Below are 12,878 nucleotides of genomic sequence, written 5' to 3'. Positions count from 1 at the left end.
TAGAAGAATGAATATTTTTGTTCATTAAAATATCTAAAGATTCCGTTATAAATTTAAGTATTTTTATTAATTTCTAGAAAATTAACTTAAAATTTTATTATATCAATATTATTGTGTTTTATAGAATGTATAACGTCAGTTACATTTCAGTACATATCTGTATAAATATTTGTGATTTTAGTTTGTTAATTCTATTAATTAGAACAACCAAAAATTTATTTTTACTTTTTTAATTAAATTTTTTAAAAAAACGAAACATTTATTATTTAAAAATGCAGAATATTTGCTATATAATTGTTTTTTCTATGCTACATTATAAGATTTGTATACATTTGTATGAGTATTTACATTGAAAAATAAAATGTATTTCTAATTAATTATGATTAATTATCTAGAAGCTAAGAAGTTTTTTTAGATTTTAAAACCATTTAAATATAGAAATACTTTAAATTTTTTAGATAAATTAAAACCGGTCAACAGTGTAGGCTATATGAACACCAAACATATTTGTAAAGGGTATAAAATGATTTATTATAAAGAAAAAAATATAAAGAATTTTCATATTTATAATTCATATTTTTTATTTCAACAAAATATCAACTGTTTTACTGACATTTTAACCATCAGTATACAGCTGTTTACAGCCGTCCGCCAGAAAACGACAATTGTAAAAACAATAATAAAGATAATTATTGTTGCGTCTAACATAAAGTAAAATATATTGAATCGAGTAAAAAGGGGAAAAATACAACTATATACAGCAGTTTAAAACAAAGAAAAATAATACATATAATAGCATTTTTTGAATACTAAAAATAGAGTTTATAAACAAAAAAGCTCACTAATAATTTTTTTGTGTTGTTTTACATAGTTTACCGCATTGAAGAACAATATTTTTTGAATTTTTTTAGAAGATTCCAACTTCAGTAAGCACTGCAGTAATTAGAAATGTCAGGTATACAATTATCAAGAAGACACCATAATATCTCCTTACTCGGAATCGCAGGATTGTCATGGTAATTAAGGTGATAATCAAACTTGTTGCTAATGTTGCAAACAAAATTATTGTCATTCTTGTAAACATTAACTGTAAAATAAATAAATATGCATTTTGTAATACTTATAAAACTTTAAAATTAAGTTTAAAATATACTGTAATTACCGTCAATTCTCCGTCATTACTTTTGAATAATCGTATCATCGAAGAAACACCAACACCAAGTAAAAGTGCTAATTGTTAATTAAGTAAAATACAATTAAACATTTTTCTGTATATTTTTAAATTACATTTAATCTATACTTAGTTTATTACTAATTTTTATAAATTACAACTATAAAATTTGAACTGTAATTTTTTTTTAAAGTAATGATTAACTACGTGTAAGTTAAATTTTATTTAACATATACAAAATAAAATTTTAGTTTTCTATTACATTTTTATTTTTAATTATGTTTAATTTATGATTAATTATAAAAATGAAGTATTAAGTAATTTTAATATTTAATTACAAGTATTTAGACACGTACAGTACTTAAGTTAAGTTACAATTCCTAAAGTTATATCATGTAAAAATTCACATTTGTACGAGGCATATGTCATTTTAAATTAGTGACGACTTGTAAAAATACTTGTTTTTTGTAATTTTTTAAAAATTAAGTTACAAATTACCAACAAATTTTTTAAAGTTTTGACAGTAATTTAATTTTATTTTCATTTATTAAAAAGGATACTTAAGAATGGTGCTCCAAAACAAGCTGCAATTCCCATTCTTGGAAAACCTTTCCTTGCAACAGCCACATTTGAAAGGAAATCTTTTAAAAATATATACAAAAATGTATTATTTTTATAAAATTTAAAGTCTATTTTTATTTATTTTAATTATTAAAAATAATAATTTACCGAGTAAACAGTTTCCCCACGCCAAAATGGTTAAACCAAGTATGGTGTCACTGAGATTGAAAACAATTCCTACAGCCTAAAAATAAAAAATTAAATATCCAATTTTTTCGTAAAATTGTATTTTTAGAGTTTGTTTTAATTATTCAAAGAATTAACTTACTTGCAACAAAACTACAATTTCATTAGCAATGCAATAAATCCATACAACAGCAACCAAAAATCCCAAATAAGAAAATGCACAATGATATTTTGGTTGCTTATCATTTTCACTCGTGAAAAATACTACAGCAGCTAAGATCAAAGAAATCACTAAAATTACGCAAATTAGTGGAAATTTGCCTCCAATCATTGTAAGAGCATCTATAGAAAAATAAATTAAGGATTTTAAGTATACTCATATTTATGTTAGTGAAGAAAAAGAGCATTTACTTACATCCAGTAACCATTAAAATGAACAAAGGACCAGTAATGCAGTGTAATACATTGAGATAACGACACCAATTCTGTTTCGGTTTAGTTACATCCAAAACAGGTGTGGTAATCGTAAGAAGTAGCATCACAGGGCACTGGAATGGAAAGAATTGCAAATGTTAGTTTTGTCTTACTACAACAATACATAATGTCAATCCTGATGTTTATCTGGTGGATCAATAACAAAGAGCAAATAGACATGTCTTAACCATGTACTGTATAGTACAGTATAAAGGTTTAAATACTATTCCTTCAATGTTAGGTAATGAAAAAATCAGTGTAAATCAAATTGTATTTTATAGAATTTAGTTTACTTTGATACAAAATTGTATTTTTTTAAATGAAAACAACATTTGAAGGAATTTATTTGAAAAATTCATTTCTAATACCCAGAAAATGGCAATTACAGTAAAATCTTCTGATTAAATCAATAATAAAAAGCAAATAAACATGTACAAGAATGAAGCTGTAAGTAGTGTTGTATAATGTTTTAAAAAAAAGAAAAAAAAATTAAATTAAAGAAAATCAATTTCTTTTCTTAAAAAAACAACATTAAGTTCACCTTTTTAGAAAATTTATATGAAAAACTTCACACCTTATATTCTAAGTATAGAAATTTAACTACAGAAATATTAATCTTTAGTAAAAAAAAATTAATAAATAAGCATGTCTGTATCATGTATAACAATTAAAATAAAGATTTTAAATACCGTTTCTTAATGTATTACAGGAAAACAGCCACTAAAGATCTAGAAAATAAATTTTCCTTCTAAAAAAATATAGAAAATAGCTTTTTTTTTCGAAGGAAGTTATGTGAAAAAATTCACTTTCTATGACCAAAAAACGGGAATTACCTTGCAGATCTCAAGTACACGTTGCCACCAGATAAGTTTGCTCCATCCTCGTACGTTAATAGGACAGATCTGATATAAAAAGTCCTTCAGTGGGTCAACCTCTCCATCCACAGGGATCTTAACTTTTTTCTTACTTGACACCAACGACGTTTCACTTGATGTCTTCTCTAGGGATTCGATGTCAACGCTGATACTGCCTATCAGTAAATATGTCAATTTTACTTTAAGTGGTAGAAAAATTCCATGTTTACTGTATTTTAGAGCTTTCACTACATATACTTTAGATGGAAAAATCTAAAAGATACGCTTAGAAATTGAATGTAATTAAATTCGATCTTCGGCATTAATTGCTAAATACTGTATGTAAGTGATGACAGTTAATTTCTGAATTAATAATTAAGATATCACTGCAAATTTTATATAATAATTCAAAAAAACATCATTTAAATGTATTTTTAATAATTTTATCAACAATATTTTAAATTACAGAATTGGAGATAAGAAAATTAAAAATAATCAAGAAGAATTTAGGTTAGAACTATGAAAAAATTATTTTAATTTCTTAAAAAATATTATTAAAATCAATAATTGTATAACATATTTTTATAAATATAATCTTTAAATATTTAAAAAATAAAATGAAAAGTATTTTACCACATGTAGGACGACGCCCAGCTATTTCTGGTGGTGTTGTAATAACAAAAATTCCAGATTCTTGTTCTGGTGAGATGGGTTGGGAAGGTTGTGGATTATCCCAAAAATCATTAAGAAAAAAGAACGCTGTAGAATAAAGTTCAAAATATAGTTAAATATTACAAAATTTTCACTATAAACATATTATATTTTATACTATTTACATAGACTTGAACTTACAAGTAAGAACTACACCAGCTGCTTCAGGATCATCTTCCCTTTTGGTTTTTCCAAAATTAATAGATGAGAAAGATGCTACTGGTGCTAATGTGCTAGATTTCTCTTGTGCAGAAGCTTCTGAAAGATTTTTACGAACATTGTAAAATGGTTTCTTAACATAAATATCGTCAGAAATGTAAAAAAAAATACACATTGACCCTTACAAACAACTGACCTTTGTGACATTAGGGCTTAATTACCTGTACCGTTACTCCCACATTCAGCAAGTTAAACTGCACGGTCACAGTTAGAAGTAGAAGATCTATAAAGACGAAACGAAATCTAAAAGTAAAAGTGAATGCAGGGAGCATATATCCCATTTTCCGAAAAGGAGCGAGCTCACTTCGAAAGAATCCTTTTCGGGTTGTTTTTGGAATTCTGCTTTTATATACGTTTAAATAAAAAATTAATTTTTAATAACCCATTAATCAATTAATTCTTTAAACATAATAATTAATTACGTAAAATTCTGTATATTTTCTAATAGTTTCAAATATGTTTCAACGGAGTTCATTCTCAATATGTTGATAATTTAATTATCTCTAATAATTTATGTAAGCAAACTTTAATCATTGTTCTATTATCTGGATTTAATCCTTCAGGACGTCCATTAAATTTACTGATATTGATATATATACAAACACATTCTCAATTAATTTCAGTAACAGTATAATATCTTTACTCACTTCCATCAAATTAAATATGCTAATAACATAATATTCACTAATTAAAAAAGTAAAAAGATGCCAAAAAATTTAAAAAGATGTAAACTCTAACGACAACAATAACGGGACAATGTAAAATCAATTTTTTAAATAATTTCATTATATGTAAGAGCACTCAAATTACCTTTTTCTTTCGATGGATTTTCTTGATATTTCTGATGGATGTACCTACTGACCATTACTACTATTATGTAGACTACGTAAAGAATAACTAATCCTGTAAATTTTTTCAGAATTTTTTAAATAAATTTAAAGTATTTTTTAAGTAATTTAACAAACTATAAGTATAGAAACAGTACCTATTGCGTGGTATACGAAAATAGAACCTGTATAACAAAGGTAGAAAACCCAAGATGTTGCTCCAATATAAAAAAATATGTCTCTAAGGAATGGTCTTTTCATAATTGTGAAAGACTTAATTAGGAATATCGAACCAGCTACTACTGTGGTTACAAATATACCACCACCTGTTAAAATTATAAATATTTTTCATTAAAAAATGGCAGAAAATTATTCTGTTTGATGTTAGTTAAATCATTAATTTACTTACCTATTAAACCTCCTATTACAAGATCAGTTTTTCCTTGTTGAATACCAGCAATAGCCGAAAATATATCAGGAGAACCATTTCCAAAGGCTAACAAAGTTACTCCCTGTTTATATATGTTAAGGTTAATATATTTAATAATTATTTTTTATAATTAAAATGTATTTCTGTAGTTCCATAATAACTAATTTGGTTAAGAATTATTTTCATATTTTATTATTATTTTATCAGTAACAAGTTTGAGGTTATTTATTGTCTGTAGGTGTATATACACAAGTGTATTTATATAATGAGTGTATAGATGTATACGTGTTTATATCGTGTGCATGTATTTATTATGCATAAAAAATGTGCTAAGAATGGTGATGTGAATATAAGTATATATTTCTATTATGGGTTTTATATACTTAGGTTAATTTATACGTGTATGTATGTGTCTAAACATTATACAGGTATGTTATGTATAGTAATATGTTTATGTGAATGGTTAATTGAATGCCAAATATATTAACATATCTAAATATATCTGTATGTATAAAAGTATGTTATTTGTATGTATGTTATGTCTAAGTATGTATGTGAGCTATATGAGTGTTCTATATGTATGCTCGTTTTCTGTGCCTTATATGTAAGACATGTTTAAAGCAATTTACAATAATAAAACTTTCAACTACACAATACAATTTAAACGTTTTTATATTATTCTTAATTAATTATAATTAATAACATAAATATATTTTAATAAAATTAAAAGATACAGCAACATTCTGAGACATCTTCAAAGTTTTCGAAATGACGAAAAGTGCAGGACATAAGCTATAGGAAAAAAATAACAATTGGTTCAATAAAATAAACAAATTTTATAGTAAATATTAGAAAATATTTGAAGCGTAACAAAGTCTTATATAAAATAGCTAGAAGCTATACACATGTTAGAAACTTTTACGGATAAATTTTATCGCGAGTTCTGCTCTATGTATTTCTAGTGATGACAACGACTATATACTAAACCTATATACAAGTCGAAATCTCACAGTTTTACGATTTTAGAACAACAAATGGTTCACTTGAGGATGTAAAACGATTTTATGTTTGTAAATCTGACGTTGTCATCTTCGATGTTATATTAGTTGTTAGTTTAACATTAGGGGTATAAAACAGAATATCTACTCACAAGTCATTTGCTGTCATCCCTAGACCAATGAATAACAACAATAGCCATAAAACCTGATGGAAAGGAGAAAAAAATGTTACTAAAATTATTATATTACTTGTAATTTATTGGTTTCTATAAAATCGAATTTAAATATATTTATTTCTTTTTTACTATAAAAACAAATAAAAGGATACAAATCAAAATGTTCAATTGTGATTTATAAGCAAATCACAATAGAGTTTTGCTTATAAATCACAATTTGAGTTTGATTGCGTTTTCAATAAAAAAATTGTAATAATAAAAATTAAAATTAGCTGATAACGAGAATATGAAATTTCATTTAAATTTAAATCACTTCTAAAATTACTACAAAAATTTCAATATAATATATACTTAATTAAAAATAATTAAAATGTGGTAATTAAAAGTGAAATATAAATTATGATGTATTATGTTGATATTTAATTATATTTCATATGCAATTAAGTGTAATTGATTGAATGTATGATCTATGATATTGATGTCAAATTGACATTTTGACATTGAAATTATTTAAAAGCAAATAGAAAAATTCGAAAAAGTTAAACTCGAGATTAATTAAGTTCAAAGTAAAAATGAAATCAAATTTCTAAAATTTTCATTTGATTTTAATTTTCAGTTTTTAAAAATAGCAAATTGAATTTTTGTAATTTTATTTCAGAAATTAAAATTAATGTCTAGTATAAAGTACATTAAAAAAATTCAACATCATATTTGGAATTTGAAAACCAAAAATTTAATTTCAAGTTTAAATTTTTCAGTTATTTATTTAATTATTTTTATACTAAATTTTAAATTTAAAAAATATTATTTAATAAATTTTTGTGTTATTATTTATTTTTCGAAAATTTCATGCAATATTAATTAAATACATATAAAATTGTATTTAATAAAACATCAAACAATTCGAATAATAAAAAATTTTAAAAAGTAAATAAATAAAATTATTTTTATTATCCGAAAATGAACTCATTGAATTTTAATTTTCTTTGGAAAAATGAAAAATCATTCATGAAATTGTAATTTCGGACATTATTAACTTTTTTATCAGTTATAAATTATTGTTTACAGCTGATAAAATAATAATTAAAATGAAATGATTTTTTAGATTAGTGATTAACGACAAAGAGGATAGAATTAGCATATAATAAGAGAAACGAAAGAGGAGAAAGAAAAATATTCTTATCAGAAAATGATATTGATAATCCTATAGATTATTCTCATCAATTTAAAGATTTTAAAACGAGAAAAAAGAAAAATATAATCATTATCTGCTTGTGTAGTTCGTCTCATCTCTAATGCATCGTCATCAATCAGTTTGAGCGTGATAAAGTAAAAATAATGTTAAACCTCTCCCTCCTAACATAAAACTTAACATCTGCATTTATCAGACTAATGAAGTACAGACTTGGGACACGACGTAATTGAAATGTCATGAGTATAACCCCATCTGACATTTATTACTGAAATGCAAAATTATGATCTTTAATAAACTATAAATTCTCATCTGTATCTTTATAACTGCTGATTTTTCTTTTAATAATCATCAAAAATTTGTTATTATTATTATTTTCTTCTTCGAGATGATAGAGTATAGCGGATGATAAATTTATGGATGATGTATTGTGTAACTGGATGTTGTTTGTAGTGTGCTCTGCTATTATGTACTATAGATGATAAACAAACAACAATTATAGGTGTTGTGCCATAGTAATATACATACTATTATGTTATGTTTCATATGTTTATAAGCTATAGCATAAACAATTTTTATAAATTGTTTATGCTGTATATGCTATGCTACACGTATGCTCGACAACTGGCTAATATGGATGTCGTGTTATCTTCATAGCTAACTGCTATAGATGTTATGATTTTTCCAAAACAGATGTTATATATGCTGTGCTTTCTTCACAACTCATTATTGTAGATGCTATTACATAATAAATAGATATGAAGAAAGCTGTGAAGCTGGAACAGTAAATGCTTTAATGTAATGCTGTGCTATTTTATATCTAACTACAGTAGAGCCTCGATAAGTGGAACGTCGGTAAGTGGAATGGCCGGAAAGTGGAACGATTTTCAGTCGGACTGTGTCGTGCTGAATCGAATGTTTTTGATACTAAATTTACTTCTAAAGTATAATTTTCATGTTTTTTATATTCTTTAATATATTTATTTTGTTTGTACAAAATGCAGAAATAATTTTTAACGATACGATAGCCTCGATGATTATTATAAAAATTTTCGTTAGGTTTAAAATCGACGAAAATTCAACACGAAGCGACACGCAACGGAGAAAAATTCAACAGGAAGCGATACGCAACGGAGAAAAATTTGAACATTGGACAAGTTAATGTATTTTTTCGTAAAAAGTCGGAAACTGGAACAAATCATTAACTGGAAGGATCCCAGTCCCCAATTGGTTCCACTTATCGACGCTCTACTGTATTATGAATACTTCATAATTAAATACCACGAATTGCCACGAATATATCACAACCAGCTACTCAGATGATACGCTTTTTTATAATTACATAATACAAAAGCTCTGTTACGTTCCGTAACTAGTTACTGCATATATAACACGTTACGTTATACAGATATTACTATAGATATTGCATTCTGCTGAAGATCCAAAGATGCAATTTTATGTTCAAAATGAGCATGCTGAAATATAGCTATTGTAAATGTTTACTATTGTTTACAAAATATTAAATATTTATAAATTAGAAAACCTAATTAGAATATTAATTTTAAACGTAATTATAATAAATTTTAATTAAGTTACAAAAAGTGAAGTTGTTCTATTATTATAATCATTAATTTCTGTGAATTTTACACGAAGACAACTCCATTTTTAAGAATTATTTTCTGAAGAAAATTACATTTCATATCTTTATTTGTAAGTCCTCTTAATAGACATTGATTGTGGCGTTCTATGTTACATAAATATACCGTTTTGAGGTAATAATAAATTTGAAATAAGTACACTTACACTAAGTCCAACAGCGATTGTAGCACCTTCATCTCCAAAAGAACAGTACATATAAGCGGTGTAATCGATATAACCAATAGTGCTTCTACAATCAAGAGTTGTTCTCACAAAGTTACAACGTTGACTCCCATTTATACCATTCACATCACGACACTACAAGTAAAATTAAATTCAAATATATAGAATTATATATTCCATAAATTTATTTAATAAAAAAATGTTTAAAGGAATTTACTTTTGTGTAATTGCACACGAGCAGACCAACCGACAAACAATATAATTTAAATAGCTTAGCTACTGATAAATGTAGATAAAACTAAATTATATTTGAATAAATTAAAGTTGTAAATATATTAAAAACTAAATAATAACGAGAAAAAACATACATTTATAGCGAGATAATTTTTCAAATGGAGTGCGTATAAAACCGAAATTCTCGAAAATAAATCAAGAAAAAATAGTATTTGATATAAGCGAATGGATAAAAATTTTTCTTTAGAGATGTATCTGATATCTCATCATTAGCTACATTCCTGTAAGAGTTATTGAATGTCTTTCTTTGCCAAGTATTTTGTACCACGGCGAAGACATACGATGCTCAATGTCAATCTGTCACCAAACCATTAGTCTTCTACTGTCTTGTAAAAGTCGCTTTTCTGACTATAACGGAAAGAGAAGTAGGAAAACTTATTTTATTGGTTTTGATAGAAAGGTTATAGAGTACTTCAACTGTAGCAGATATCCTATCAATCAAATGTATATAAGAAAAAAAAACTTATTCATTGAACCAATGACGTTTCAATTAAAGTTCAATTGCTTATCTATGAATAAGTAACATTTCAAACTTTGTTTAATAAAATAAAATAAAAGTTAAGGATCCTATAATAGTAATGATAATCGCATTAACCTTCAATTATTATCAGAAATATATATATATATATATATATAGAGATTTGTTACTTTTTTAAAATTTATTTTATACTAAGAAAGATACACTGCGCGATAAGCGATGAGAAAATTCAAGTTAAAACCTTAAGGTGCAAAAGCTAAAGGTGTAATTTTGCTGGAGTAAAATTATTAAAGTGAAATAATTTTATTATTTTACTTCCATAAATGTAAAAATTTTTAATTACATAATCTTCACTGCATTTAATGCGCTTAGTATGAGAACAATTTTGAAATTTTTCGTTTAATTCGGCATTTTTATGAAATGAAATTTTTTATAATTAAACAAATTTATCATTCTATAAATTTGTTTAATTATGGAAAATTTGAAATGCATAAAAGTCATTAAAAATAGCAAAATGTCTGGTTTAAGATTAAAAAAAGTAGGACGCCATTTTGAGTCTGAAGATAGTACAATGCGAATCATGGATATCAGATTAGACAAAATAACTAGACTTGTGCGTCATACAGAATGCTTAAAAAGCGATAAGGATACAGAATTACGGCTCACTTTTACGTAAAAACATTTAAAAATTAATTTAAGCATTAATTGCATAGAATTAAAACAAATCAAGCTTAATTGCTTACCAAAGGTTCGTGAGACTTTGTCGTGTTTAAATATAAAGTAGACACCGTAGTGTTCATCAAACTAGATATAGTTTCATTGTACATTTTTCAGTCTTCTTCGTCTTCTGAATCCTCTATTTAGTCTTCGAGATTTTTTCGTAGGTACGGTAGCGGCGTAGTTTGTCGACATGGGCAGCCGACTCAAAATGGTTGTGACAAGACAGAGAGATGCATCTGTTTAAATACCTTTGATTTTATCTCCCCCTTTAGCCCCCACATCTATAATGACATATTTCACCTGAGTTTTATGTTGCAATTTTATTGGTGATACGTACTTCAGGCCCAACCCTCATTTGGGGGGTAGAATCTGATAAACAAATAAAAATTACTTATCACTATCCAACTATTACAGTTTTCGGATCTCCGTGGATTCTTATCATCATTTACGTCATTGTGTACGCCATTTATGATTATATTCTCTTTCGATAAAATTGAATTTTACTATGAACATACATGAACGTTCTTATAATGATTTCATTTAGTCAAAGAGAACTGGTAGGTAAATTAAAGAATATTTGCTGATCATTCATATCCACTGTCTAATGATTTTTATATTCTGTAATGCAAAGTTCTTTACTTAAATTAAGGTTTTAATTAAGAATTTGCACTTTCTTTTGTGATATAAAATCCTTTCTATTGAAAACAGTTGAACATCATTGCTTATAAAAGTGTTAAGTGGGTTTGAAAGCACATTAAAGACTTGAGATAATTTTATCATGTAGCATTCAAGAATTATTATTTATATTTATAACCTTCATTTATTATCTTGCACAAATATTTTATTTTCAACTTTAGCAACCATTTGAATTAATTAATACTTTAAAGATATGATATGTCAATGACTAAAGGTTATTGAACGTATATCTTTAAAAATTTCTTTATCATTACAAGAAAAATCAAAAATTACATTGTGTCTTTCTCTTCCCCTGATAAATTTTAGTGCAACAATGAAACCTGAACTATATCGAAAATTAAATCGTGTGTATCTAACGTATCTAGAGCCATTGGTAAACCTTGATCTCATAAAAGTGCCTTCAATATATCAAGAATTATACCACGTGTACTAAGCACTTTCATAGCTTCCTGATAAAGTCTGATCTCATAATGATACCTCAGTTAAATGTATAATTACATCGTTTATATCTATTTCTCTGGATCCTCTGACTAGTTGTAATCAGGGGTAATTTCGGGAGACTCACGATCAAGATCCATAGTAAAGGTTTCACACTGGATTTTTGTTACTCCTGAAGCTACCTCTGCCACACGTGTTTTCTCAGTCTCTTCTGTAAATGGCCATGAACAATGTATTTTAAAAATTAAGATAAAACTCACAGAATTCTCTCTTAATCATACTTTTACATATTTTAAACTTAATTACAGTACAGATATCGTATCTTATTTTCATTTTATCGAAGAAGCACAAGATATCATACAATTATTTCACGTTTAATTTCTTCATATTTAAATATGTTTTTAATACAGTAATAGCTACAAAACCATGAATATTTAATTAAATATAATAAATAAATAAATTTTATTACGGCTTACAAACCGGATGAAAATTTCTAAGAATATATAAAAAATAAAGATAAAACATTAAAATACATAAAGATATTATTTAATGATCTCTTAGTTTATTTTAGTCTTTAGAAAATCGATAAATGTGTACAAATATAAACGGAATACTTATATAAGTTAATAAAT

At 25.7% G+C, this 12,878-nt stretch overlaps 1 protein-coding gene across 1 annotated transcript; it reads right to left on the bottom strand.

The window, feature by feature from the left end:
- Positions 1–555: 555 nt before the first annotated feature.
- LOC136970125 (mitochondrial sodium/calcium exchanger protein-like) lies at positions 556–11,356 on the bottom strand. The gene is made up of 16 exons (XM_067264513.1): positions 11,136–11,356; positions 9,603–9,755; positions 6,584–6,636; positions 6,168–6,225; positions 5,413–5,515; positions 5,162–5,329; positions 4,987–5,079; positions 4,099–4,215; positions 3,880–4,005; positions 3,226–3,422; positions 2,334–2,466; positions 2,061–2,260; positions 1,901–1,976; positions 1,732–1,812; positions 1,163–1,230; positions 556–1,087 (listed from the first exon to the last, which is right to left on the bottom strand). The coding sequence occupies exons 1-16, from the start codon at positions 11,217–11,219 to the stop codon at positions 908–910; spliced, it is 1,890 nt and encodes a 629-aa protein (XP_067120614.1). The 5' UTR covers positions 11,220–11,356; the 3' UTR covers positions 556–907.
- Between the last annotated feature and the right edge of the window lie 1,522 nt (positions 11,357–12,878).

This window comes from Centruroides vittatus, unplaced genomic scaffold, assembly GCF_030686945.1.
Source record: "Centruroides vittatus isolate TY-2023 unplaced genomic scaffold, ASM3068694v2 contig_19, whole genome shotgun sequence".
Lineage (NCBI taxonomy): Eukaryota > Metazoa > Arthropoda > Arachnida > Scorpiones > Buthidae > Centruroides > Centruroides vittatus.
Note: the sequence above shows the minus strand (reverse complement) of the source record. Positions and strands in the feature narration are given on the sequence as shown.

Coding starts and splice junctions, on each gene's coding strand:
- LOC136970125 (XM_067264513.1), bottom strand. CDS start 11,219: ATGTACAATGAAACTATATCTAGTTTGATGAACACTACGGTGTCTACT. Junction 2,261..2,333: donor CATTTTAATGGTTACTGGAT/GTAAGTAAATGC, acceptor ATTTTTCTATAG/ATGCTCTTACAATGATTGGA. Junction 1,231..1,731: donor TTTTGGAGCACCATTCTTAA/GTATCCTTTTTA, acceptor ATTAACAATTAG/CACTTTTACTTGGTGTTGGT.